The sequence below is a fragment of the Aspergillus glaucus genome (genome assembly GCF_001890805.1).
Source record: "Aspergillus glaucus CBS 516.65 unplaced genomic scaffold ASPGLscaffold_40, whole genome shotgun sequence".
NCBI classification, from domain to species: Eukaryota; Fungi; Ascomycota; class Eurotiomycetes; order Eurotiales; family Aspergillaceae; genus Aspergillus; species Aspergillus glaucus.
The window spans coordinates 64076-90416 of NW_019170492.1; the positions used below are offsets into that span (position 1 = coordinate 64076).

Consider the following 26341-nt stretch of genomic DNA (forward strand, 5'->3'; position numbering starts at 1 on the left):
AGATGGCATTGTGAGTTGCAAGAGCAGCTTCCTGAGTTTCTGCTATATGGGGTTTCAGACCTGCCCACCAAGGTGGGGTCACATGTGGGTGTATAATCTCCAGCTTGTCCTGAGAAATTGCGGTTCGTCGCTCCCATTGTTCTAATGGTGATGTTAAAGGATCATGGTCTGGGCTGGTGGCCCATCGCATGCATCGCTCCCTTGCGTTCCTTGGTGCTGGTCGTTGGCCGGAATGTCGTATCTTGCTGAGGGTGGCCATAAGAGGTGATGTGGCAATTCGGAGGTATGATTCTTTGGCCGCACGTTCCAATGCGATCATTGGAGGAGGTATGTTGAGGCATATCTCCAGAGCAGCTCGAGAGGTTGTTCTGAATGCGCCAGCTATCCTGTAGAGGGCCTTGTGCGCAACAGAGTGTGGATAATCAGTGAGGCACACGGATGAACTGGGCTGAGAGGATTTGTGACGATCGCCGTGAGGCAAGACGAATAATGGCCGTCGACAGGGAGACAGCAGGGGTAACCAGCTGCCACCACTACAGTCATAAGACTGTAACTCAAAGTTGGAGGATCGATTGCAACCTAATAATAATTCCGCTGATTGATTCTAATTGTCTACTTGAAAGTGGCAATGCGAGTCCTGATGTTGCACTTGTGCTTAGACTCAACAGCATAATCCACTTCCTTCTCAAAAACGAGAACAATATCCGATCCACCAAACTGGAAGTATGAGATCTCATCTCCCTTGTTGATCTTCTGGCCCTTCTGGACCGACAAGACAACAGAAGACACCTGGGCCATCCCAATCGGCAACACAGCCACCTTGCCATATTTCTCGGTCTGAATCACGATTAGTCCCCGAGTCTGACACCATTGGTAACCGGGCTCATCGGGAGCATTAAGAGACCATAATTCCTTTGAAAGAGAAGCTGCTGGCTTGGACACCAAAAGACCGCGATCGGGCGCTAGACCAACCACGTTGCTCTCGGAGTTCTTGGTGACTTGCAGATAGACCTGTTCTTGGATGACCCTCGCCTCGATAACCTCGCCACTGACCGGGGCATGCTGGCGGTGATAGTCGCTGGGACTGAGAAAGGCGTGCATGAAGGATCCATTCTTGAAAGCCCCCACCGCATCATGCAGGAGTTTGGCAACGGGCCATCTAAAATCCTTGAGGGTGACGTATCCATCTTCGACATTCCAGTGGCCGCCAAACCTGGAGTCAGCTCCGCTGACAATCACATTGTCGGGTTTATCTTCTTCCTTCAAAGGTCGAGCGTCGTCGATGTTCTTCCAGTGGCGGGCGAAGAACTGGTTGAACGAGGCCCATCCACCTTCGGGCACATCCTGCCACTTGGCCGCCTCTTGGTTGTATTTGCTGTTTTTGTAGAATGTCTCAATCCCCGCGGTAGACTCCTTGGTATCCAAGAAACGTCCGATTTCACGAGCGTAGATGACCAGCCAGTAGGACAGCCACTTCGGGTCATCAGCAATACTGGCGGGGTTGATGCTGGTCTGGTAGTTGGCGAGGTTCCTCTGATTGAAGACCCAGTAGAAGACGAGGAGCTTGCGAAGGAGTTCATCACCGGTGGTGCTGACTCGCGGCACCCAATGGAGGAGATCGTTGCAGTAGCGGAAAAAATCTTCCAGTGTTTCAATTTTCTCGGCTTTCATCTCGTCGGAGCCTCCGCGGCTGGGCTCGATGGCATACTTGATGGCCAGGTCGAACTGCTCTTTTCTTCTGTAGTCACGAAAGACATACTCCTTGAAATCTTGGACGAGGGGGGTGTATACAGTCATGATGAGAGGTTTAGAGTAACTGATCAAATTGAGAGTCTGAATTGCTGTGGAAGATATCAGTTTCGAGGATGGCATGCTCATATTTATTTCATTCTCAGGCTGCTTGTGCCAGCACTACATAGTCTACATGCATCCATCCATAATCAGACCTTGACAAATCCCGTCCATGGATGTCCATGAGACTCCCATGTCCCGCCAAGACCAGAATTCTGCATAACCATCCTATTTAGGATGGATAAATCGCTGAGTTATCAAATTAAATTAACTACTGGTCTTTACACCTGTTCTGTCATTACAATCACTCATGTCGCGATTTATCCAGATCCCCTTTGGAATTCAAAGAGATCATCTTGTAGATTCTGATGATTACTTCGAGAATATTAGTCTCTTACTGACGCTTAAAAGATAATTTGTAACTTTTTTTTTTAAATATTCAACTTGTTATTCTGTAATTAGTTATGCATGCTTTGATCAGATTTTCACGATATTTTGGATTCTAGTCTTAAGGATGTATATTGTAAGCCAAATACTGAAAAATACGGCTGAAAACCGCATCAAATGTGGCTGGCTGAGGTTCAGCTCAACATGTCACATTGCTACCCACTCTGCACAAATGCCCAATTCTAAATATGCAGTAACAAGGAATAATACTTGACTTTTGTTAGCTCACACAGCAAATCACAGCCCGATAACGGCGAGGCAGCGTTTGGATAAATGTTTCCCAACCAAGGGCTCGAGGTTTAGAACCGCCCAGGCCGGTCTTGGCGGCTCCATTTCGAGGTCTATCGCTGATACAACACACGTCTTCCAGGGGAAGCAAAATACCCAGATCGGCATTGACAGCTGGTCAGAAACATGCAGTAATCACCTTGCCTTCTCTTGGTAGGTATTGACAATGGTCTCAGCTGAAGTTGCCCATTAATTGTGGATATTGATGTTGCGTATAGATGAGGGGGCCGTGCAATGTACGTTGTAGTCATTTTCGCTCTCAATGATCAGCAGCAACTATCTATTCAGCTGAGGTTTTATCGTTCTTGCATGAGTTTATCCGAGTGATGTTGATTTATTGATCCTAGAGCAGGATAGCCATGGCGGACGATACGTCAGCCCAAAATCATATGGAACTGGCCCATCAAGCATGGCAACGCTTTCTGCATGCAAATCAACTGGTCGATATCAACGACTCCATCACACATATCAGGGAAGCACATGCTCTGATCCAGGCAGACACTGTAGAATACTACAATGTCTGTGTTGATCTTGGGTGTCGTCTATTGGTCAGATGGGTCCAGTTTCCATTTAGTAGAACCATCGAGGATGCTTCCGAGGCAACAGGACTTTTGATATATGTCCTGCGCAAAGGACAGACCTACGATCCTGCATGGAGGGCAAACCATGTCAAAGACATTGCTCAAGTGATGGGAATAGCCGTCGAATCTGGAAGACCCTTTCAAACGGACATTGGGGTTGTGTGTATATTCATCGAAGCCTGCAAGGAGGCATGGAATTTGAATGGCGAGTTGCTCCACGGGGTGATATTTATCGGATCTTGTGCTGCATATTACCATGCCATGGACAACCAGCGCACAATAATGCTGGCGTTTGAACTAGCCAGTTCGGATGATCTTACCAAATGGGTCTCTGGTAAAGACATTCCAGCGTGTCAAAGTTTCCTGGGAGAGCTACTGTGGATGCGCTATGAGCGTGTGGGAAATATAGTTGAACTCAACCGTGCAGCTCAGATTTCGCAGAAGGCATGCGATGCACCACCTGGGGATCCCGTTTTTTCTTTGAATCTGTCTTGCATTCTTGCATCCCGGTACAAGGCAACGGGGAATCTAAATGACCTGGAAGAAGCCATTCGACTAACCCGTGAGGTTCTAGAGAGCGACACCGATGACCTGGATCTTCAATCCAAGGCTGATAACAATCTATCCGTGTTGCTTCATTATAGTTACCAGGAACGAGGAGCCCTAGCTGATCTTGAGACCGGGATAAAACATGCAAAGAAGTCAGTGGACACTTCACCGGACAAAATCACGTATGCATCGCGTCTGAATAACCTCAGCACTCTGTGGGCGCGTCATTATGAGCGTACTGCGGATCTGGAATCGTTAAACAAAGCAATCAATATTGAAAAAATAGCCTTGAAAGTAGCGCCGACGCATCCTGATTTGCATCAGCATCTCAATAATCTGGCTGTTTGGTTCGTCTGGCGGTATGAGGCGCATGGTGGAACCAATTGAGCGGACTTGGAGTCTGCCAGCGAGATGGAAGAAAAGGCAATCCACAGTGTTGGTCCAACAGGCCCGGATATGGCCGTATATCAGACAAATCTATGCGGCTTTCTGAGGGTGAAGTATGAGCATAGTAAATGCCTAGGTGACCTCCGTCGTGGTATCGAGGTGGGGATGAAAGCTTTACAGACATTATCGCCCATTTCTGTCACTTATCTCAGATGTGTCAGTCATTTGGGCTACAGCCTCGTTGAAAGAAACCAAGCAAATGACATTGAAGAAGCCATCAAACTGTGGAATGGGGTACTCGCAACTGCGTCTTTCCCTCCAGTCTATAGAGTGAATCTGGCTGTTGAAGCAATTCCAATGTTAAAGAAACATGGAAAGTATGATGCAGCACTTAAGATCGCCAGATCGGGAATTCATCTCCTTGCCAAAGCTAGTCCTCGTTCTATCCAAGGATCAGATCAGCAGCATATATCGCGCAAATATGCAGGGTTCCTATCAGATGCTGCTGCCTTGGCGCTAGAATGCCATGATTCCAACACAGCTGTTGCCGATGCAGTGTCGTTGCTGGAAGAAGGTCGAGGGATTCTAGCAGGTCACGAGTATCAGGCTCGACAGGATCTTACTCGGTTGAAGGCAGCACATCCCAACGAAGCAGCCCAGTTTGAGGGTTTGATCTTCCAGTTGAACAATATCCCGTCATCTTCAGAATCATACGAAGCTATAGAGGCAAAACTGCGAGAAGCAGACAGAATGCTCAACGCTCTTATTGAACGCATACGTTGCTTTGATGGGTTTAAAATGTTCTTACGCTCACCTAGCACGGAGCAGCTATACGCTATATCTCGGAAGAGTGGACAGGCAATTGTCATGATCAATATTTCCTTCCGCTGCGGTGCTCTTATCATTCACAATGGCGTTTTAAAGTCTGTTCGACTCCCAAGCGTGTACGAGTCTGTCCTTCGTGAGTGGGTTTGGAAATGGGATACTTCCGGTGCACATGGCTGTTACCAGGTTCTCGAACATCTTTGGAAGACCATCACATTTCCTATTTTGGAGAATTTTGGGTTCCAAAGAATCCTCGGTGAGGAGGCTTCTGCATGGCCGCGCATTTGCTGGATTCCCACCGGGACATTGGTCGGACTTCCACTTCACGCTGCAGGACTCCACAGAAAGGAGGATGGGCAAACTGTTACGGATTGGGCTGTATCGTCGTATAGTGTATCGGTCAAAGGATTGATTCATCTGTATGAGAATGCCCAGAATGCTCGTCATGAAACCAATGCAAAGCCTGCTGCATTGTTGGTTGCAATGCCCAAAACCCCCAATTTACGAAGACTCCCCAATACCTAGTGCAGAGAGATGATGGGTATGGTTGATCCGCGACAGTGGACGGCGTATGTTCATATGGGTATGTAGATTCTGGGCGACTCAAAACGAATTTATAGATTAATGTATTGATTTGCATATTTATCGTTTCTGTACATAGCTTTGGCTGTATATATTTTACCCCATTTTGGTGGATAGAAATACCACCAACCAAGTATATATCAGACAGGATTTTATCAACACCGTATGTAAGCGCATTTGCAAAAAAATGATGTTTGACACGTCATCAACTAAATTCATCTCATTTCTGCCCCTCAGTCATTCTTTTACAACAAATGAACAACATAAAAGTCCACTTCATAAGATCTACTAGTACACAATCATTGTTGTCTGAAATTGGAAGTGACAGTAGAAACCTTCTCTAGGTGGTATTCACGAATCCTGTTGCAGCTCTTCGAGCTGCATCTTGTCTATGCACCTGTAGATATTCTGACCCGTAGCTTATGTCACGGGCTCGGCCAGTTGTGACTAACTAGTAGATAATAACGAAGTAGTATTCCTATTTGGACTAGGTAGAATAGTTCAGTGGGTGCATCCCGGGTGAGTTAGAGGGTAATTCCGCTTTTTGGTCGCGCGACTAGGGGTAAGCCTGGGTGGGTGCGCTATAGAGAGGGTGAGCCATCACCCAACATTGCACAGTGCCGCGCAATTTCAATTCTTTGAAATCCTTCTAATCTAATAGCATGCTACAGCCACTAATCATTGGCTGTTCTTTTCCAACTTCAAACCACTGAGCTATCTTGGCATCTGCACATATAGACCTCGCCCTCACCCATGGGTAACCTACGGGTGATCAAACAAGACAAACAGTAGAAACTTTTGATGTGGGGACCAGTCTGAACAGTTCCTATTAGAGAATAGAAATGTTGGTTATAAATACAATGTGGATCAGGCTATGGCAAGGAACGGAATCGACGATACTATTGTATTCTGTGTCTGTGTAGATGGATGAGGGTGGATCTCCTCTATCCGGTAGTTGTGTGTGGGCTTTGCCCAAGGCGAGTGACATCGGTTTGGATAGTTTCTATGCCCTGGCCCATGTCCACCATGTACTGATCCCTTGCCAGTTGTAGAGATTCCGCAAAGCTGCGCACGCTGGTTTTGACGTCGTTTAGAATCTCATCAATTCCTTTCCCGGTATGATCTGGAACAAACTTGGAGCCTATCCTCTTGATGTTGTCTCTGAAATTTGAATCAAGCGCGCCAGTGAACGTGAAAAAAAGGGTATTGTGAGAATAAGGACCCCTCTTTGTCGAGCTGGATCAACAAAAGCCAACACCAATACCAGATCCGAGAGCAAGACCTCCACCTACTCCCACGAAGATTATTTGGCTACTCACTCCAGGATCGGAGGTTTATCGCCGTGGATGTCAATAATATAAAACCCATTGAAGATCGGCCAATAAATTCTCGAGATCTGGTCATCAACCCCCAGCATGAGTGCATGCTTCGAGCGCTTGTGGAGTTGTGAAGCCGTTTTCTTTCGAAATGGGAATCAGACGGAGTAACCATTCTCAGCCAAGACATTGTACAGAACAAAGGAAGAGGACTGGTAGTTCTCTTGCATGGTGTACCTGGTGTTGGCAAAACTTCGACAGCCGAAACCATTGCCAGTGACTTCAAGAAGTCATGTCATTACTTCCCATCACATGCGGAGACCTGGGACTGGATCCCGCAGAGGTCGAAAAGTCACTCAAGGAAATGTTTCTGGTGACTCAGCTTTGGGATTGCACTTTGCTGCTTGATGAGGCAGATGTCTTTCTTACTGAGAGAGTCCATTCTGATTTGAACCGCAATGCCTTGGTATCAGGTATGTTTACTATTCCAGTCGTCCTTGTATCGGTGGTACTAACACGGTATTGAGTCTTTCTACGCGTACTGGATTGCTATGCTGGAATCCTATTTTGTGCTTGTCTAGTCAAATCACCTTCAATCTATTGATTATCATCCTTCCCTCTGTTCCTATAATGATGCGAGGGGAAGCGAATACAAGCAGGAGAAACGCAGAGACGAAAGCGAACGCAATCGATCGGCAACCCTGGAGCAGCTCCTCCAAGCTTGTCGCGGCCTTCTTTTGTCGGCCATGGGCCGGTTTGCGAAATCATTTATTTGCATTGGGTTGAGCCATGCAAGGCAATCGTTGCATCTCGGAGAGCCTCCACCGGAAGCTTCAAACAATTACTCTGAAGTTTACTGAATTATAGCGATGTCATAGAAGAAGCATCGGCTCACCTTTCCGGAGATGTATGAGTTGGAAAGCTGTCTTTTCAAAATATAAATGAAAGACTCTGGCCAATGACTTCAATGATTCAATGATGCTAACAACACCTGCAGATATTCCTGAATCGTAATGTTGGCTTATTCTTGGTGCAAGCGTTTTCTGGTGGCCATCCTCGGCTCGGAGACCGCGGCATGATTGCCGGTTTTGCTATCCGAACAGCTGTCAACTAACCTAGAATCCGACCCCAGATGTGACATCCCATATTGCAACCGACCTCGAATCGCGGCCAATAAACTGGTCGGGAATGTATCTGCCGATATTGCGTAGTCCGGGGAAGACAGTTCGAGGAATCTTATAGTTCAAGGCAGTTCTTCATTTATGGCCAGGTGTTCAACATCAATCAATCAACTATCATGACTAGTTACTCGCCCTACCCCGATATCACCGTTCCTGAGACGGATCTCTGGAGCTTTCTTTTCTTGCGCCCGGATCGGCCGTTTCCTGAATCCAAGGGTTGGTCACCACTATATATGTCTATCGGAAATCGGGCAGGTTAACGTTTGTACCAGTTATTTTCACCGACGTCCCCTCCAACCGCGCCTACACCTTCAACGACTTGCGCAAACTCTCCCTCCATTTCGGCCGCACTCTTCAATCCAGATTCCAGTACCAAAAAGGTGATGTTCTGACCGTCGTCTCAGGCAACTCGATCGATCTGCCGCCTGTTATCTGGGGTGCCGTCTCAATCGGCGCCGTCGTCAGCCCGCTCAATCCCAATTTCAGTGCCAGCGAGATCGTCCATTATCTCACCGATGCAGGCGCGAAGGCCGTCGTCACTCAGAAAGCACAGTACGATGCCGTCCTCCAGGCCGCGACTCGGGCTGGGCTGAGCAAAGACCGGATCATTGTCCTCGATGATGCGACGCAGGGAATATGGGAGTCTGACGCATCTGCCCTCCTCGATGCTGCATTTGCCGCGCCGCACATCTCCCCCGTGCAAAACCCGGAGACGGATCTCTTGTTCCTGGTGTATTCCTCCGGCACGACGGGGCTACCCAAGGGAGTGATGCTTTCTCACCGAAACGTGGTCGCAAACCTGATCCAGATGGCTTCTATGGACAACGGCGCCGACGGGAAACCATTCCTGACTCACGAGGACAAGGCACTGGCCTTTCTCCCATTCTTCCATATCTACGGTAAGTGCTTCTGCGCATCGGAGTTACTTCGTTGCTGATCTGCATAGGAATCACCGGCATCGTCAATTACGGCCTCTACCTGGGCATGAACACCTTCATCATGCCCCGCTTCGATCTCCAGACCGTCTGCGAGACTGTGCAATCCCGCCGCATCAGCTACCTCTACGTCGTGCCACCGGTGGCCCTGCAGCTTGTGCAGAGCCCCCTGGTCGACCGGTACGATCTGCGCTCGCTATGCCTGCTCAATTCGGCCGCGGCGGCGCTCTCCTTGGAACTCATTTGCGGCCTGCGCGACAAGCGCGGCATCACTATCCGCCAGCAATATGGCATGAGCGAGTGTTCGCCATGCACACATTCCCAGGTACTACTTTCCTGTCCAATCATTCATATATTCCATGAGCTGACAAAAGGGCCTAACAGACCTACACAGAATCAATCCAATATCCCGGCTCAGTAGGCCGCCTGATCCCTAATGTGACCGCCAAATACGCCCCCATCGCGGGCGAAAAACCCAAATCCGCCAACCCCAAGGAGGGCGAGCTCTGGGTCAAGGGCCCCAATGTTTTCCTGGGGTATTACAATAACCCAACCGCGAATGCAGAGTCCTTCTCCGAAGACGGATTCTACAAGACAGGCGACGTGGGTTGCGAGGACACATACGGGAACTTCACCATCACAGACCGCATCAAGGAACTCATCAAATACAACGGGTTCCAGGTGGCGCCGGCGGAGCTGGAGGATATCCTGCTGGGGCATCCGGCTGTGGGGGACTGTGCTGTTGTCGGGATTCCGAGTGGACAGGCTGGGTCTGAGCTGCCGCGGGCGTATGTGAAGCCTGCGCGGGAGGATTTGACGGGGGACAAGGTTGCGGTGGATATTGTAGCGTTCGTGAAGGCAAAGGTGGTGGCTTATAAGCAGTTACGGGGCGGTGTGGTTTTTGTGGAGGCTATTCCTAGGAATCCGTCGGGGAAGATTTTGCGGAGGGAGCTGAAGAAGTTGTTTGCGAGTAAAATTTAGATCTCGCATGTACAGTTATTTGATTCGGCTGACCAGCTCTTGTGTATGTATATACCTTTATAGATCAATTGGGGTGTTGGCAGTAATACTATGGGTCATAATACTATGAGTGTACGGGTATCTCGGCATATTTCATTTCAACCACTTCCTATTGCAGAGAGACCATGGCAGCATATAGCAATGGACTTCATGGCTTTGGTGTTTGTAGACTGATTCAGCAAAAGATCCATCAGCATCCCCTGCAAGAAGACTACTACTTCTGAGGACATTGCATGCATGTTTATTGAGCATATCTATCATCACAGAGAACCTCCGACAACAATTGTATCAGATCATGGACCCCAGTTTATATCAGCATTCTGGGACGAGCTCTGTCGAATTCTTGGGGTACAATTAAAACTTTCCACAGCATATCACGCGCAAACAGATGGGCAGACAGAGATTGTGAATCAACACATAGTTAATTAACTACGATCATTCATTAATAGGTATTAAGATAATTGGTCTGAACTACTACCACTAATCAACTTCACCGCTGCTGCCCTACCTTCTGAATCAACCAGTGCATCACCATTCCTTGTTGATTGTGGATACAAGCCCCAGGCATCCTTTGATTGGATGCCAATTGAAGGGTCTCCTCCCTGAGATGAACAGATTAGCTGCCAGCGGGCACAGGTCACTGCCAAGAGGATGGAAGAGATATGGAATGCAGTGTCTAAGCAAATACAGAAGGCCCAAGATCAACAAAAGAAGCAAGCAGACCATGAACAAAGATGCCCCATTGACTTCAGTGTAGGTGACAAAGTGTGGTTATCACTCCACCACTATCAAACAGACCACCCAAACAAAAAACTTGACAGCCAGATGGCAGGACCCTTCCTGATCATTGAGCAGAGAGGTAACTCTTACTGACTAAAACTTCCTGAGACAATGAAACTACACCCTGTATTCTCACCTGACAAACTGTGTCATGTTTCTGATGACCTGCTACCAGGACAGGTTATAGAACCACCAGAACCTATCACTGTGGGAGATGAGCAGGACTCTGCAGGAGTGGGAAGTGGAAGAAGTCCTTGCTTCTTGAATACACCGCCGGCGGCTGTAGTATCAGGTCAAATGGGTTGGATTTGACAATGATCAAACATGGTATTCAGCAGGGAATTTCAAGAGCACTCCACATTGCATACGCGACTACCACCAGCACTACCCTGACAACCCAGGACCCCCATGTCGTCTACAGGAATGGTTGAAGGCCTGGGAGGAAGAAATTGATGAAGTTGATGACCATCCGGATGATGAGAAACCGACATAGAGCCTGAGGACATACTCCGTCTAAGAAGGGGAGTTATGTGACGGCTTGACACTGCGTCAATGGCTGACACTGACAAACGGCACCAACATGCTAGAAGAGACAGTGGTGATGTTAAACAAACGCCTATAAAACCTCCGTTTCCTGTAGATAGATTTCCTCTTCTCTTTCCTCCCCAGATTTGATATTTTCGTCGATGGCTACAATAGTTTAGATAAGAACTCCGTTCAATATTATCTTCTATTCCGAGACCGTGACACATACCACCCATGGAACTACTCCTTGACCAGAGACGGCAGTACCAGGTTGGTAATTGTCCGAGTGATCGCATTGTAGTCAGTATATGACAGTAGGACAAAACAGCTGTGGGAGTATAAATATTTTACTCTGGGTTCTATTCCACCACTGAGTGATTTTTGTCTATGATTGACCAGAAACCGAACACCAGAAACACACGCGATGAAAAGAGCAACCAATGCAATGATAGCTTCGGTCGACATGTTCATCTCGAGTCAGGATAGAGACAGGGAAAAAAAAAAAAAAAAAAAAAAAAAAAAAAAAAAAAAAAGTCGCGATCACCACTCTATTCGTTCCCGCCGGTCTGCCGTAGACAGTTCGACGAGGCCAAGAAGACCCCCGAGTGTTACTGAGAGAACCATTAAAATGCAGTGGATCACCCCCGAATGCTCTTGCTGGTTGGTTAGACGAAGAGCCCTGCAGCTACAGCGTAAATCCGCAACGAACAAGCTCAAAAGTTGTTTCAAAACGGCCTAATAAGGCCACCCAATTGTATAGTAAGTATCCTTAAATGTGTAGCGCACACCGCTACCCACAACACCGGGCTCTGAACCTTCGATGAATTTTTAATCTAGTAGTACCACAAGTCATTGTATTGTTTCGAGAGGAAAGCATCAGGCTTGATGGGCATTGAATCATTGGCCCACGTGAGGCCAATCATATTTTGTCCCCGGGTTTGGGAATCTGGGGGGGAGCACAGCATGGCAGCCGTGCTCATATGCTAGTAGCAGTGCTGTTTCATGCGCTTCCCAGTTTCGGCCGACGTTCAATTGGGGAATCTACAGGTGAGAAAGTTTATCTAACACGATAGAGAGTAGAGACTGTCTGTGTCGGCCATAAGATTAACAGTAGCGGTGTTATGTACTCAGTAATTGGCTGGGGAATCACGAAGAGGTGCTCCCGATTTTGGCACTGAGGTATGACCGTGATCATGTATGGCAAATTCGCAATGACCATTCATGAGATCTGAAACTACAAATACTTTGTCCCTGGTATTACTGATCCATGGACAATATAGACGAAAATATATTCAACAAGTGTGTCTATTCGTAGACTTTCCGAAACATTACCCCGGATTCCTGACTCGGCAGCATGTCACTATGGAGCGCATAGTGCGTAGTGCACACGCGCACGAGCACGGAGTGGCCGGTTCGGCCCCCTCGGGATCCGTCCGATGCTTTGCTCCGGAGTAACTTCCGTCAGAAAGCCTTTATAATTAGTTTAGTAAAAAGTGTGTTAAATTCAAACAATTAACGGGTGGTTATCTGTACTCCGTATTCTTGATCGAAGATACGAAGGGGCAACAGGTTACCGGAGTAAAAGTACCTTTGCCAAGTCAGTGCTCCGGAATGGCCTCGAAGCCGCCTATGTATCCACCGGCATAATTAACGGCCGACGGCCTACCACTAATTGACCAACTCTGAGCGAGAAATTGCACACACCGGAGTACAAGGCCGGCCGAAGGATTCCAGGGTACAAGAAAGATTGCAGATAGCGCGATTTGTACGTATGCCGAGCTCAGACTTCGGCTCAGACCGGTTTTTTTTTTAAAAAAAAAAAAAATTTTCAAAAAATTTCATTTTTGTTCGCCGATATTAATCTCGCGCTCTGCTTTGTAAACCCTCCCTTGTCGTATCGCGCTTCTTGCTATGCTGAAATTCTTATAAAATATAGTCGCTTTTTAATAGACTATCCAGTATCCGGAAGATGTCTCCATTATATACACTATGTACATCGAAGGCGTGCTGACGGGTTTCCGTTTTCGGTGACAGATGGTCTCCGACCACCTTCCCGATATGGCTAGCATTATGACTTCATTTTACGGTTATACCATTTTCAGTGATCTAAACGAAAACTTTTTATGCGCATTGGCACTCACTTATATATCCAAACTGCCTCGCCCAAAGCCGGTTTCTCTCCTTTGCCCTTTCAATTCTCCTCCATCTTAGGGTTCTTTTTTCTTGTCGAGGTACGCTTTCCGTCCGAATTCATTTATATACAGGTCCCGACGGCCATTCCATCGAGCGCATTATTCTTACACGAGGAATTAGAACTATCAGCTGTGCTGCTAATTCTCATTTCCGATCGATACATGTCAACTGCATATCAAGCAACATTGTTACCGTTTTTTTCTCCATCTTTTTTGTCTTTTCCATAGACACACCACTATAACGGTCCCGAACTTGATCCGGATTCTGCAGCCCCTGCTTCAGTATCGATTGAAGTAGCAACAATTCTCGCCAGCAGCAACATATCGCCTATCTGACACCCGTTGCGCCAACTCCCACTTTCCGAAACCTGCGCCGTTCAATCCATCGCGAGCCCGAAACACAACTTCCGTGTGCGCCAATCCGTGCCCCCGAAATTTGACTCGCCCCGATAATACCTCAGCAGCCATTGCGCCAAATCCACGGACCGCCGGAATATTACATCCCTGCGACTTTCTTGCCCAGTCTCATTCATATCTAGGTTATAGGAATTTCCCAATCACGACAATCCCACAGGTTTAGGTAGACCTAGCCGCCCAACGCAAAACTCGTAATTCACAAACACCCGTTGAGGTACCGATCCGTTACGACAAACTACCAAATCACCCCACTTGCAACACACCATCACCATGGGTAACTGGGACTGGACCGCTTTCTTCAGCTCACGAGACCGGCGGAATTTCCCCGGTGTCGTGATACCGCTTGCCGATGCCCCAGCACCTCAACAATCGATCCCCAATGCAGAAAAGGAAAAGGAACCGGATAACGATGCGAATAGCAACAAGCTAACCACAGCTTCCTCGGAAGAGAAAGGCGCCGGTCCTGTGCCCCAAAGCGGTTCCCTGACTCTCGAAGCCCTTCGCGCGGAGGTTGAATCGGACATTGCCGCCTCGGGCTTGGATACTGCCTATGATCGTACGTTCGCTTGCCTGGTTTTGTGTTCAGATGCAGGATAGCATTGCATAATTCTCTGCGATGACCCCATGCATCTCTTCCCCTTTGCTCTGGTATGCTGACCATCATACAGGGAAGGCAAAGGTTATCAACAGAGCAATTCAGGACATTGGTATGGGCCGGTACCAATGGGATCTATTTGTTCTCTGTGGATTTGGCTGGGTTGCCGACAAGTGAGTATCCCGATGAAAAGATAAGAAAATGTACCATTTCTAACCGTTATCATTACAGCCTCTGGCTACAGGTGAGACTGTTCAATGTACTGCTCCAGCAACTGCAAAACTAACACATGCAGGGTGTGGCACTGACACTGAACTCACTGTCTGCTGAATTCGGAATTGATTCTTCCTACGTGCGGTTTACAACATGCTCCCTTTTCGTCGGACTGATTGTTGGCGCCTCGTTCTGGGGTCTGGCCTCTGACGCGATTGGTCGCCGTCCTGCCTTCAACATTACTCTGTTTCTCTGCGGTGTTTTTGGACTCGCTGCCGGTGGTGCTCCCAACTGGATCGCGTAAGTTAATATGTCTTCATGGTTTTGGACCTTTTTTTTTTTTTTTTTTTTTTTTTTTTTTTTTTTTTTTTTTTTTTTTTAACAACGTACAGTGTGTGTGCTCTCTTTGCTTGTCTTGGTTTGGGTGTTGGTGGCAACCTGCCCGTTGATGCAGCCATCTTCCTGGAATTCCTGCCCTTCGCCTCAGGGGCCCTTCTGAGCTCTCTGGCTCTGTTCTGGTCCATAGGCACCCTGATTTCCAGTTTGCTTGCCTGGGCATTCATCGTCAACTATTCGTGCCCTGAAAACGAGCCTTGTACCAAGGAAAACAACTGGGGATGGAGATATCTGGTTTTGTCCTTGGGTGCCATTACATTCGCCATGTTCCTTGCACGTTTCTTCCTCTTCACGCTCTACGAGTCTCCCAAGTTCCTTGTCTCCAGAGATCGCCAGGATGAGGCTGTCACCGCTGTGCAGGGCATTGCCTACAAGAACAAGACTCAGACTTGGCTCACGGATGAGATTCTGAACGAGATTGGTGGATATCCTGAGCAGGTGTCAGACCAGAAGCTCTCCTATATGCAGATTTTCAAACGGTCTCTGTCAAAGTTCTCATATGAGCAGGTTACCCCTCTGTTCAGAACAAAGAGACTCGGCATCACAACCATTATCATCTGGTTCCTGTGGACCACCATCGGAATGGGCTACACCCTGTTCAACGCTTTCCTCCCCCAGTACCTCAGCACCTCATCCTCCGTTTACGAAACCTACCGCAACTACGCCATCACCGCCGTCTGCGGTATCCCCGGTCCCATGGTCGCCTACTTCACCGTCGACCTCAAGTATGTCGGCCGCAAGGGCACCCTCGCCATCGCCACCCTCATCACCGGTGTCCTCCTCTTCTGCTTCACAGCCTCCCAAGACCCCAACGTCCAACTCGTTTGCTCAGCTCTCGAATCCTTCTTCCAGATGATCATGTACGGTGTTCTCTACGCCTATACGCCTGAAGTCTTCCCCGCGCCGAACCGTGGAACAGGCACTGGTATTGCCAGTTGTCTGAATCGGATTGCTGGTCTTTGTGCGCCGATCATTGCGATTTATGGGGGTGTTAATGCGTCGGCTCCGATTTACGCTTCTGGTGCGCTGTTGTTGGTTTCGTTTGTTGCTATCTGCTTGTTGCCGATTGAGACTAGGGGGAAGCAGTCTCTGTAGGATTTTGAAGATATAAAAGTTACGGGGAGGCCATTCTTATTTTTGTGTTTGAGTGCTGGATACCCAGGGGCGGAGCGATAGATCTTAATAGATTCCTTAGTGTATAAAAAATGATGCCAATTACGATGTTGTCACTGTCTGCATGCCAGAAGACTTTTATCAGTATGCCTCACCTCGTCCTCCATGTCAACCCAGCCTTTTTGGCCGGGTGTTAAAGTCTGGTAGCCACTCAGCGGTTTTCATTACATGTTAACCCCTCGGATTATATTTCCGTATGCAATCGGCTACCGACTGAAAGAGGCATAGCCGTTGCCGGCAGTTCACATTACGCCTGGACTTTCTCTCTAATTAATAATGATGCTGGATATAACATTACCATATATTAACCCCCCCCCAAGTGCCAACTGAGTTCTATTAGAATTTCCATATACACTCACCAAGTAAACATGTTGGCCGAAATCGACACCCTTGACATCCATGTCATCGTCAATGACGAACTCGACCCCATCTCTCCAAGTCCTAATCCTGCCGTGAAAGTTGCAAGTCGGTTCATGGGTATTCCTCTCTCGCCTTTGAGCTCGGAGCGCGGCGGAGCAACTATGGAAATGCGCATGGATAATATTTGCTGTGCGGCTCATGGGATTTCTTTGCTTCTTGTAGGTTGTCCAGTTCTCTTCTTTTGTTCATGATATCCCGTCTCTCGTTCTTAGTAGACTAAAAGATACACAGATCGCGACCAAGGGCGATAAGAAGCACTACTTCTTATTCGACGCAGGACCCGAAGGCGAGGTCTGGGAGAGAAACACCCGCCGTCTCCGAACAGAGATCGGCGAGATCCCAAATAGTTGATTCCAGCAAATGCTGCCATTGCTTCCACCCAAATTATTACCTGACATACCACAGATCAGTCACATGCTTGTGGAAACATAGAACATGTCCGATTTTACTTACAGCGATGTCCTCATTGCGGAATACTAACTATGTGATGGTCTCGAGCAATTATCTGACGAAATTCTAACATGAGGAGAGAAAGGAAAGGTGCATGCCTGCCGGCAACGAGCTATCTAGTGTGTGCGAGGGCTTTAAGCGATGCTCAGTGAATGTCCTACGCCAAATAGGCCAAAGTAATCAAACATGCTATACAGCTCGCGAGCGTCCATGCTCCGTGACATTTTACGTCTAATGAGATTCGACAAAAAGGTAAATATACCCCGGGATTCTGTACGGCAGCAATTACAAAAGTACTCTCCAGTGACTGATTTGATCACCTGCCGCTGAACTGATCGAAAATTCACCTGGATACGATGTGATCATATACAATTGTCAAGCCATGCGATACAATCTCTTCCGACGAATCATGGACGACCGAGGGTACCGGCTCAAGCGATGGGTTTGAGGCTACGCTAGTCCCAATGGCTCTCTTTTCGCCATTTTAATTCAATTTCCGTTGTTTCGCCATGGTCTCGACCCTGTCACTGACTACATGACAGCTTCTGGAGTGTTACGTCACGCGCTAGGTTTCCTACATTTCAATCATTTGTTCCAAGAACTTGTGTACGGCACTTCAACTGCTTACGGGCTCCCATTTTGTTACCGACGGGCTGGTCTCCTGATACTCGGAATGATTCTGGTACTTCGCGCGCTACCCTTGCAGTTGACCAGTTGGCACGAAGTGAAATCTCCATTGCGACAGGCCCTACACTTTCTTATTCTTATCCATCGTAATCGATACTTATCGTTCCGCACGGAGAGGTTGACTGCCTCTTTTTCTTCTTCATGCTAATTATGTCTAATATATTGTACTAGGCCACTTGATATGACTTACTGGTCAGGTTGATGTAAATCCATTGCATGTAATTCTACTCCGAAAAGTGTACAACGACCTCATTTGATCAATCCGACCACTCTCTTCAGCTTATGTCCCAAAGTGATGCTAGCCGGGGTCATGCACAACCGCAAAGAACATCCATTCCGATTCATTATGATTATGCATTGATAGCCCCTTTGAATTTGTTGCGTGGGTCGTACAGTCTCCTCAAACCCTGGAGCCGCGAGAAATGGGGTCCCCAGATCTATCATGCGAATGAGAAAATTGAAAATACCACTGGAAAGGGAGTAACAGTACCTTCTTCGGATCATGGAAATCCTCGATACCATTCGGCAGATAATGCTTCTCGGCCTCTTCGCCTAGGATTTTAGAGGCTGCATGGATGGCGAGATCTCGCGCAAGATACTCTTTGTCTTTCCCAGCGGTAGAAGGACATCCGGTGCCAATGACCAGAACATGTTTCGTTCCAGTAGACCTTGGCCATGCACAGTTCGTTATTGATCCCGCTGGGTTGCGCTTGAACAGAGATACGGATGAGCTAGAATTCAAGGTGAGTATGTAGGCAATTTTGCTTACCGAGCTCAGTAACTCAAAGATGAGAAAAGTACAATCGCCGAGCGACTGGTCGAGGCGTTGAATGTCCTCAGACCACTTTATAGCATTGATTATAGTCTCCTTGGTGACTTCACGTAGCATCAAAGGTGACCAAAACTGTTTCATCGAACCTTTGACAGTATGCACCTTGTCTAGGAACCCTATTAGCCTCGCTCTCAGAGCATTGATTCGAGATGGATGGCCTAACCTTGTAAATCAGCAACACCTGCCAAATTGGTTATCTTCGTCTGGTCAACCGCTCCGGGGATGTCCAGCGCCCATTGGAAGCTAGCTCGGCCGTGGTCTTCACCATGGGCGTCGAACGCATGAACCAGCAGCATATCTGAATCCGTTCCAATAGATTCCAACAGCCGTTTCTTGACAACATATAGAAGCATGGTGATCTTCGGATCAACCGGTTTGGAGGTGAACTGCGCAATACCTTCTGCTGCCGCCTGGAGCTGCTCACGGGGGATCAGAATCGGACCAGCCCAGATATTCTGCGGGTATCGAAAGACTCGGAGGACAACCTGAGCTATCACTATGCCTGATTTAGTACGACTTGACAGTTAAGAAACATGGCTCTAGTTCTAGGGACCCTTACCACCAAAGCCACCTCCGCCGCCACGGAGTGCCCATAATAGATCGGGTTCTGAAGAGGCCCAGACAACTGAGCCGTCATACTTGACGACTCTGGCATCCAGCATGTTGGCTGAGTCGGAGATACAGCCATGCTCAGCGGAGAGCCACGAGAAGCCTCCGCTGATAATGGTACCTCCTACCCCTACACAAGGGGTGCGGGCTCCCACGACTTTGCAAAGCTTATCAGCCTTGGCCTACTATCAACGGATGCAGGATATACATACCTCCATAATCTGGTGCGACTTCTCCCAGTTTCCGAAAGACCTCTGCCCAAGTCTGACCCGCGCCAATGGTCACCAACTCGGAGTGTTTGTCGAAGTGGAAATCGTTCAAGGCGGTTGTATTGATGAGGACATCCTTTGCGGATGGTGACATGAAACCACGTCCATAGATCGCAATGTCGAGACCCGTGGAGTATAGGTAGGCGACTGCCTTACTCAGAGATTCGACAGAGGTGGGCCGAATTACAAGCCGAGGGTTCAGTTGTTTCTGAGACGCCCATGTCTGAATGTTCGGTTGGTAATCCGCTGAATCCGGGGTTATTGTCTCATCGGGACGTAGTAGTGCTGAAAGCTCGGCTTTAGAAGTGTCTAGTTCAGTCATGTTATCTGAGGAGCTGTAGAAAGATGAGCTAGCTGGTTAATATGCCTCCTGGAATTCACGGACTTTATATAAAGCGCAATTACTGCGTCACTATGCGTATCCCTGGTTGATGTTTCCATGGTAGGTGGGATAGTTGAATCCCCGCGTCTTGGAGATCCGAACAAATGCCAATCGCCGGAAAGCAAAAGCCAGCCCTGTTTACCGTGCCATTCAATGCTTCGAGGGAGACGATATTAATAACATGTGCAATGTATTATTTCTCCGATTTCAGAAAGTAGGAAATAATAGAAATACATTCTCGCTCGCGGGCATAGCAAATATATGACAGCCAGTATCCACCCGAAAAGTTAGCCTCAAAAATCACGATAGCAACAACTCTTTCTGTCATACTCATAACACCAAAGCATAGAAGAGATGGCGATTTTACCAAACGAAATAATCTATCTCATTTTCACCTATTTAAAGGGTGAGATACGGTATGAAAATAAACGTAGCCCTTTCGAAAAACATGGCCCCCCCGAAACTCGCCCAGTACGCGGTTATTTCTCGACAATGGCAAGCAATCGTGGAGCGAATAATTTGGCAACAAATCTCTGTTGTCAAGCTAGGTTCGGTTGAAAAACTACATCAGTTCACATCTGGCGATTCTTATCGACGCGCAAGGGCCGGGTATATTCGACACATTCTCTGGTGGCCGAAGATCGAATGGGGCGATTTCATAGCGAAGTTTCAGGGAAATGATGAGCTCTATGCAGGGTATTACCAGCAGTGTCTGAGCTCTATACGCAATATTTTCCAGCTGCTCAGTTCATGGGAGGGCCAACTGTCGGATATTTCACTGTCGTTCTGGTTGGGTGATAATGACTATCTCAGTATTACCGACGAGGAGATAGAACAAGAGGTTATGGAGTCTCTGACTCTTGACCAGCTGTGTAAAATGAGCCGAATACCTCATTTATTGCACCTCACTGCCAACGATTTCCAGGACATACCAACTTTGCCGTTTATCAAATCGTTCCGATTACACGACTATGAAGGAACAGTCGTTCGACCATCGGTTTTCTTTCATATACTTAACTGTTTTCCACACGTCAAACATGTCTCTTTCGGGGAGTGTGATTACATTACATGAAATGCTCTCCAGGCACTGTGCGGGCAGAGAAAAGGTTTTTTTTTTTTTTTTTTTTTTTTATCTTGTAGTTATTTTTGCAGGAGTACTAACAATACATCACAGATGTTATTTATCATCTCTCGCTGGTACCAGATTCGGTAGAGACATTCACATATTCGATTGCACCTCAACGAGAGCTAGCCCTCAACCCTGCCCGTGATGCAGCCAAATACCTCCCAGCCAATGGACTGGACGAATTTTCTAGTACTTTTCGATCATTCAGCATGCGACTTAAAGAGGTGCATTTGGAGGATTTCCGGGTCAGCAGTGCACTATTCTGGCCAGATACAGAGGAGGGCATCGACAAGACGACTTTTATACTGGCCGAATCTTGAAATCCTTGAGATCCTCGAGATACCTCCCAATTTACCTGATGGTATATTATCTTAATGCAGTCTCTCTATTCTATAGTCATTCTCAACATGCTCAAGGGAATGGGATCCTCGAAAACGACGCCACAAAAGACTGGGAAGGGGATATCGAAGAAAACTTCACTGAACCATGGGAATACGATAGCGAATATTATGCTAAACGCGGACTCATTAAGAGTTCTCAAGTCGACAAGCTGTATAAGGCAATGGGACACGCCGCGCAGAAAATGCCACGCTTGCGTAGATTGAAATTCTCATTTCGTGGTGAGATTGGTGAAGCAGGGAGTAATGAATACTTGGATTTCTCGAGGGATTTGGCAACAGGACGAACCAGGTTGAACATCAACACCGAGTGGCAGTATACAATAGGAGAAGGGTTGATATCTACCTAGGGATTGAAGGGTGAAAAGGCGGATGAATTTCGGAATACTTGGGTTGTCCAACTCGATTGTCGGAAACCTTCAGGGACTTGAAAATATTAAGCGGCATTTTTTTTAAAAATAAATTTCGCAGGAGCTTCCTGGAATTACACTGTCCACTGTAGCTCGTTGCTACCTTCTTAGCCTGCGAAGCACTCGTTAGTATACGACAGGAGATGTGATCGATGAGCTAATGTACGAAATCCGTGAGGAGCCTGTGCTCTGTGGTGAGGAAGCCGAGGTACATATCGAATAGGCAATTACATTGATTCTTGCTAAGAAAGCTGATAGCATCTTTTGATGGGTTCTTGCACCGCAGCCAGTTAGGTGTAGCTTGTAGCGGTATAGTCCATTCTTCAAGAAAATGTTACTCTAGTTATAAACAACACTCACTAAAAAAAACAACTCCTCAGTGGCGACCCCCCCCCCCCCTACCTTCTGAGCGAGTTCCCGCACTGCGGAAAACTCGAATCCTATATTCAACTTCACGCGGAATCGATTGATACTACTTTCAACGACGTTCTCCCCAGTTGTCGCTGACAATGGGGGGTGCAAAGAAGAAAGGGGTGGTCGGAGCCGCATCTCCGTGGCCCAACTGCTCGTACAATCATAAAGACCACAACGAAGGCGCCCATGCAGCTGCCATTCTCACAGAAACAGCAGAGCTGAAGCAAATTGCTGACCGGACCCAGGGGCTACCCCCCCAGGATCTATTCATCCGGTTTATGAGTTCAGTTGAAGATCTTGCAGCAAAGGTGCGCGACCGTGCCAGCAACAATGGCAGTGAAAACCATGATGGCCAGAAAGAAGTACTCCAACAGATCCAAGATATGTTTGATAAGCAGACAGAGGAAATGAAAGCTCTACAGTACTCAATGCAGTCCCTGAAAGCAACCAATAGCCCCCCAGCATCTAACCCCTCCGGCCATGCAAACTCTTATCGGGATGCGGCTCTAGCAAGTCACCTGACATCAACAAAGTGTTAGTACCCATCGGGTCACGTGCTTGACCGCCCTCGCTTTCTGCCCGGTAGACATAGCTAGCCTGAGCCGATAGGCACTCAATCAAATCAACTACGTTTGCCCACTAAAATTGGGCGGTTGTCATTTGCGGGGATGAGATGGCTGAAGAAGGCACGGAACATCCAACCCCGAACAAGACCTAAGGTGACTCCCTGATCATCCTTCCATTGCCGCTGTAGGCCCAAAGAGGATAGCGCGAAGCGATCAGCGTCCACGGAGTCTGCAAATGGCTTACCAGAGCGCCGGCTCAGAGGCTCATCGCTTCCAAGTTCCTCAGGATGATCACCAGGCGTGCATTCAATCTCTAAACGCTCCACCGGGCTGTCATTCGGTACCGTGAACCCATAGTGATTCGCGAGCCAAAAGAAATGCTTCCAGAGCGACTTTCGATCGGGACTTGCGTATTGCAAGTCCCACGTCACAGAATCACTTTGACCCTTGGTGTTCCTAACAAGCCGATTGGTGCCGACCATCTCACAGCCATACTGAAAGCTGAACCGCCAAAGTTCTAGCAGGTGATACTGAACTTCATGTTGCTGGGGTGCATGTAATCCTTGAGTCCAGCGGTATCCTCCTTTCACCCCCTCATCAATTGTCGGCTTTTGCCTCGGGGCCAAGTCTAGCCTTTCTAATGTTTTCATGACGTTCTTGGCAATGCACAGATATAAAATATCCTGGAAGAACGTCCTCAGTGATGGGATTGGAACACTAACCATCTTCAGTCGATCCAGCAACTCCTCTCGATGGTTAGCATTTATGATCAATGGGAATAATGACCCGTTGTGGAAACCCTTCTCAATATGCTCTCTGTCGAGCTTGGAAATCTTCGGCACTCGTGATTGCAGCTGCTGAACCGTCTTTGCATCAACCTGTGACAAGAGGTGGGGATCACCAGCCATGATCTTATACCAAACTTGTCGGATGTGAGAGAGATAACTTCGAACTTGCTATCCTGGAGGTCAACTCAGGCCCACCTTATACAACGACTGGCACTATTGGCACGTACTAACCTCATTACACCGCATTGCCATGAGCGTGTGAAGCGTGCCGATCTGCATATCGACCCACAGGCCCGGAATAGGAAGAAGTTTGTCAAAGTAAGTCGAAAGTGTTCCGTGGCGGAAAAACGCCCGCAGGTACATAGGTTTTTTCGAGTAACCACCTTCCAGGATAGCCCACCAATCCTTTTCCGCCACCTTGTCCGCTGGGCTATTTTGACCTTGGTAGTGTCGAATCTTCTGGTAGATCAGCCCATCGGATGGTCGGGTTTCGTTCTTGAAGCCTTCGTGGAGGGAGCGAAGGAAGTGCTGATGTAAAGGTGGCTCATGGACGGTCTCATCACCATGCCTGTCTGAATATGTTGAAAGCCAGCGAAGGTCAGTCCGCTGTCCTTCGGCCTTTCATATCTAGTCATGCTAGGAGCGGATGGGGCTGGGGAGGTGTCTGGCAAGGAAACTGGCGCGTGTCGGGGAGCATGAACGAACCTGTTTCATCATCGACGTAGATGTCCGCCACCCACCATCGGTTCAGGCCGACCAGCTGGCCTCGTGCTGCGGTAACGAGGTTTCTATATTTCATGGCCCGCAAGGAGTAGTTGATTGGTATATCCAATTCCGGAAGCGGACCTCCTACTTCTCGTAATTGGACCTGCGTGCCCCAGTCAGCGATGGGGACCAGAACGGGAACATGGTAAATGGGATCTAGTCGGAGAACACCCTGGTTCTCCAAGACCCTCTTTAGACGGGGCAGATCGCTTAAGTCGTCTAATTGAGAACTAAGATTGCTTTCGAAGAAAAGATTATCCACCCGGACAAGAGCACTGCCCTTGAAATGCTCTCTCTTATAGGCGTTCAAGAACTGCTCATCTTGTTCGACTGAAGACTGGAAAGATGAACTGGCCATCTTGCTTAGAAACCATGCTCTGGTTGTTCCTGGTCTTGCGTAAAGAATGGGCTTTTTATTGGCGACATCCAGGCGACTGAGCGGTTCCTCCTCACAAATAAGCGGACCGCAATTCCTTTGCCCTTGTTCCCTTTCAAATCCACAGGAAGGGCTAGTTAACCCAGAGACTGCAAGGAATTGGGTGCTCGCATGGGGGGTTACCATCCTAGCACGGATTGACCGGTGAACTCAAAGCAATAAAAGCTTCTTCTGTTCGGGGGTAGTTTGTTCTCGGAGGGTGACCTAAACCGTTAGCTAGCAGGCCAGTTCGGTCGACCGGAGCAGGCTTACCAAGAACATGGTCGCGTGAAGACCATATGGAGTGGGCTCTCCGATCAGCTCATTAGCCTGGTGATAGTCCTCCTGGGACCAATTGTGCTGCTCTGCGAGTTGTTGGAGGCGCTTCCCCTTGGCCAGAGACCGTTGGATCATATGGTTATTTCCAGCTACCATCATCCCCTCAACCAATTTCCCGTACGCGCGCTTGAGTGGCCCAAAAACACCAACATCTAGTGGTTGAAGAAGATGAGATGTATGGGGAGGCATATAGAGACAGATAATTGCATTCTCTTTGCAGAAATTATCAAACTCTGCAGATTGATGACTTGAATGGCCATTAAGAATAAGCAACCGCTTTGCACCAGTTGTGACGGCCCAACACCTCTGTGACGATCGTACGCTATAGGACCGGGAGAGACTTTCTCAGAAGCATCACAGTTGATGTATCATATGAGACACATCATATGTGATAGATCAACTCCGTGTCCAGATAAATACCCTCTCCTTCCTCTAGATAGATTCCGTTCTCCAGATTCGAGATTCTCGTCGATGGCTACAGTAGTATAGATAGGAACCTTGATTCAATATTATCTACTATTCCGAGCCCGTGACAACCTCCGCAACTTCTGCAACTTCGCACAGGACAACTGGGCAGATACCCTACCTATGGCACAGCTTGCAATTGCCAACCAAACCACAACTTCCACTGGTCTCAGCCCCTTTTTTCTTGATCATGGCTTTCACCTTGAAACACTCTTACTGGCAGAACCCTCTATTGACGAGCCCCAACCATCACCCACTGAGTCCGCAGGTGCGCGGATAGCTGATAAACTGAAAAATGCATTGGAGGTCGCTCAAGCTGAATTAGCTGCAGCCCAAGAACAACAAGAACAATATGCCAACCGCTACTGAAACCTTGCACCGCACTACAGGCCCGGTGATAAAGTATGGCTCACCCTACACAACATCCGAACGAACCGCCCTAGCAAGAAGCTCGACGTGCGCCAAGCCAAGTACACTGTGCTGGCTCAGGTCAGCCCACATGCCTATCGACTAAATACACCAGAGGGCATTCACCCTGTTTTTCATGTTGACCTCCTCCAACCTGCAGCGAATGACCCCTTCCCCAGCCAGTGCAACGACGACTATCAGCCCCCAGCCACGCTTATTGACGGTGAAGAAGAATACCAAGTGGAATGCATATTAGACTACCGCCAGATCCACCGTGGACGAGGATTCCAACAACAATACCTGGTAAAATGGACTGGCTACCAGCACCCTGAATGGACTGCAGCACACAACATGGAGAATACCACTGCACTTGAGGACTGGGAACAGCATCACAAGGACCGGAGC

General features: G+C 48.0%; 12 protein-coding genes across 12 annotated transcripts; 7 read left to right on the plus strand and 5 right to left on the minus strand.

Moving 5' to 3' along the window:
• Positions 1-612: 612 nt before the first annotated feature.
• On the minus strand, positions 613-1797 carry ASPGLDRAFT_40490 (phosphatidylserine decarboxylase; the record flags this gene model as incomplete). Its single annotated transcript, XM_022545227.1, has 1 exon — positions 613-1797. The coding sequence occupies one exon, from the start codon at positions 1795-1797 to the stop codon at positions 613-615; it is 1185 nt and encodes a 394-aa protein (XP_022395492.1).
• Positions 1798-2885: 1088 nt separating this feature from the next.
• On the plus strand, positions 2886-4307 carry ASPGLDRAFT_62291 (uncharacterized protein; the record flags this gene model as incomplete). The annotated part of the gene is made up of 1 exon (XM_022548523.1): positions 2886-4307. The coding sequence occupies one exon, from the start codon at positions 2886-2888 to the stop codon at positions 4041-4043; it is 1158 nt and encodes a 385-aa protein (XP_022395493.1). The 3' UTR covers positions 4044-4307.
• ASPGLDRAFT_1186956 (uncharacterized protein) lies at positions 3717-5470 on the plus strand. Its single transcript, XM_022539978.1, has one exon. It carries the CDS (start codon positions 4068-4070, stop codon positions 5391-5393), a length of 1326 nt encoding a protein of 441 aa, XP_022395494.1. The 5' UTR covers positions 3717-4067; the 3' UTR covers positions 5394-5470.
• Positions 5471-7900: 2430 nt separating this feature from the next.
• On the plus strand, positions 7901-9990 carry ASPGLDRAFT_53305 (acyl--CoA ligase). The gene is made up of 4 exons (XM_022547942.1): positions 7901-8163; positions 8220-8846; positions 8894-9207; positions 9267-9990. The coding sequence occupies exons 1-4, from the start codon at positions 8064-8066 to the stop codon at positions 9861-9863; spliced, it is 1638 nt and encodes a 545-aa protein (XP_022395495.1). The 5' UTR covers positions 7901-8063; the 3' UTR covers positions 9864-9990.
• A 4096-nt stretch (positions 9991-14086) lies between these two features.
• On the plus strand, positions 14087-16115 carry ASPGLDRAFT_30385 (uncharacterized protein; the record flags this gene model as incomplete). The annotated part of the gene is made up of 5 exons (XM_022543946.1): positions 14087-14372; positions 14485-14584; positions 14643-14655; positions 14707-14924; positions 15017-16115. 5 exons carry the CDS (start codon positions 14087-14089, stop codon positions 16113-16115), a joined length of 1716 nt encoding a protein of 571 aa, XP_022395496.1.
• A 446-nt stretch (positions 16116-16561) lies between these two features.
• Positions 16562-17236, plus strand: ASPGLDRAFT_62295 (uncharacterized protein; the record flags this gene model as incomplete). The annotated part of the gene is made up of 2 exons (XM_022548524.1): positions 16562-16771; positions 16845-17236. 2 exons carry the CDS (start codon positions 16562-16564, stop codon positions 16962-16964), a joined length of 330 nt encoding a protein of 109 aa, XP_022395497.1. The 3' UTR covers positions 16965-17236.
• Positions 17237-17896: 660 nt separating this feature from the next.
• ASPGLDRAFT_182027 (FAD-binding oxidoreductase) lies at positions 17897-19792 on the minus strand. The gene is made up of 6 exons (XM_022543011.1): positions 19404-19792; positions 19142-19348; positions 18746-19078; positions 18520-18689; positions 18241-18459; positions 17897-18187 (listed from the first exon to the last, which is right to left on the minus strand). Exons 1-6 carry the CDS (start codon positions 19780-19782, stop codon positions 18101-18103), a joined length of 1395 nt encoding a protein of 464 aa, XP_022395498.1. The 5' UTR covers positions 19783-19792; the 3' UTR covers positions 17897-18100.
• Positions 19793-20290: 498 nt separating this feature from the next.
• ASPGLDRAFT_78010 (uncharacterized protein) lies at positions 20291-21820 on the plus strand (the record flags this gene model as incomplete). The annotated part of the gene is made up of 4 exons (XM_022549937.1): positions 20291-20897; positions 21017-21213; positions 21245-21329; positions 21418-21820. 4 exons carry the CDS (start codon positions 20291-20293, stop codon positions 21714-21716), a joined length of 1188 nt encoding a protein of 395 aa, XP_022395499.1. The 3' UTR covers positions 21717-21820.
• Positions 21821-22138: 318 nt separating this feature from the next.
• ASPGLDRAFT_53310 (uncharacterized protein) lies at positions 22139-22724 on the plus strand (the record flags this gene model as incomplete). The annotated part of the gene is made up of 1 exon (XM_022547943.1): positions 22139-22724. A coding segment is annotated over exon 1 (439 nt), but the record flags the coding sequence as incomplete, so codon positions are not given.
• Positions 22725-22773: 49 nt separating this feature from the next.
• On the minus strand, positions 22774-23763 carry ASPGLDRAFT_53312 (uncharacterized protein; the record flags this gene model as incomplete). The annotated part of the gene is made up of 1 exon (XM_022547944.1): positions 22774-23763. A coding segment is annotated over exon 1 (848 nt), but the record flags the coding sequence as incomplete, so codon positions are not given.
• Positions 23764-23920: 157 nt separating this feature from the next.
• ASPGLDRAFT_1187256 (uncharacterized protein) lies at positions 23921-25239 on the minus strand. Its single transcript, XM_022539982.1, has one exon. It carries the CDS (start codon positions 24869-24871, stop codon positions 24176-24178), a length of 696 nt encoding a protein of 231 aa, XP_022395502.1. The 5' UTR covers positions 24872-25239; the 3' UTR covers positions 23921-24175.
• On the minus strand, positions 24869-25164 carry ASPGLDRAFT_53313 (uncharacterized protein). The gene is made up of 2 exons (XM_022547945.1): positions 24998-25164; positions 24869-24949 (listed from the first exon to the last, which is right to left on the minus strand). The coding sequence occupies exons 1-2, from the start codon at positions 25136-25138 to the stop codon at positions 24896-24898; spliced, it is 195 nt and encodes a 64-aa protein (XP_022395503.1). The 5' UTR covers positions 25139-25164; the 3' UTR covers positions 24869-24895.
• Positions 25240-26341: the final 1102 nt, after the last annotated feature.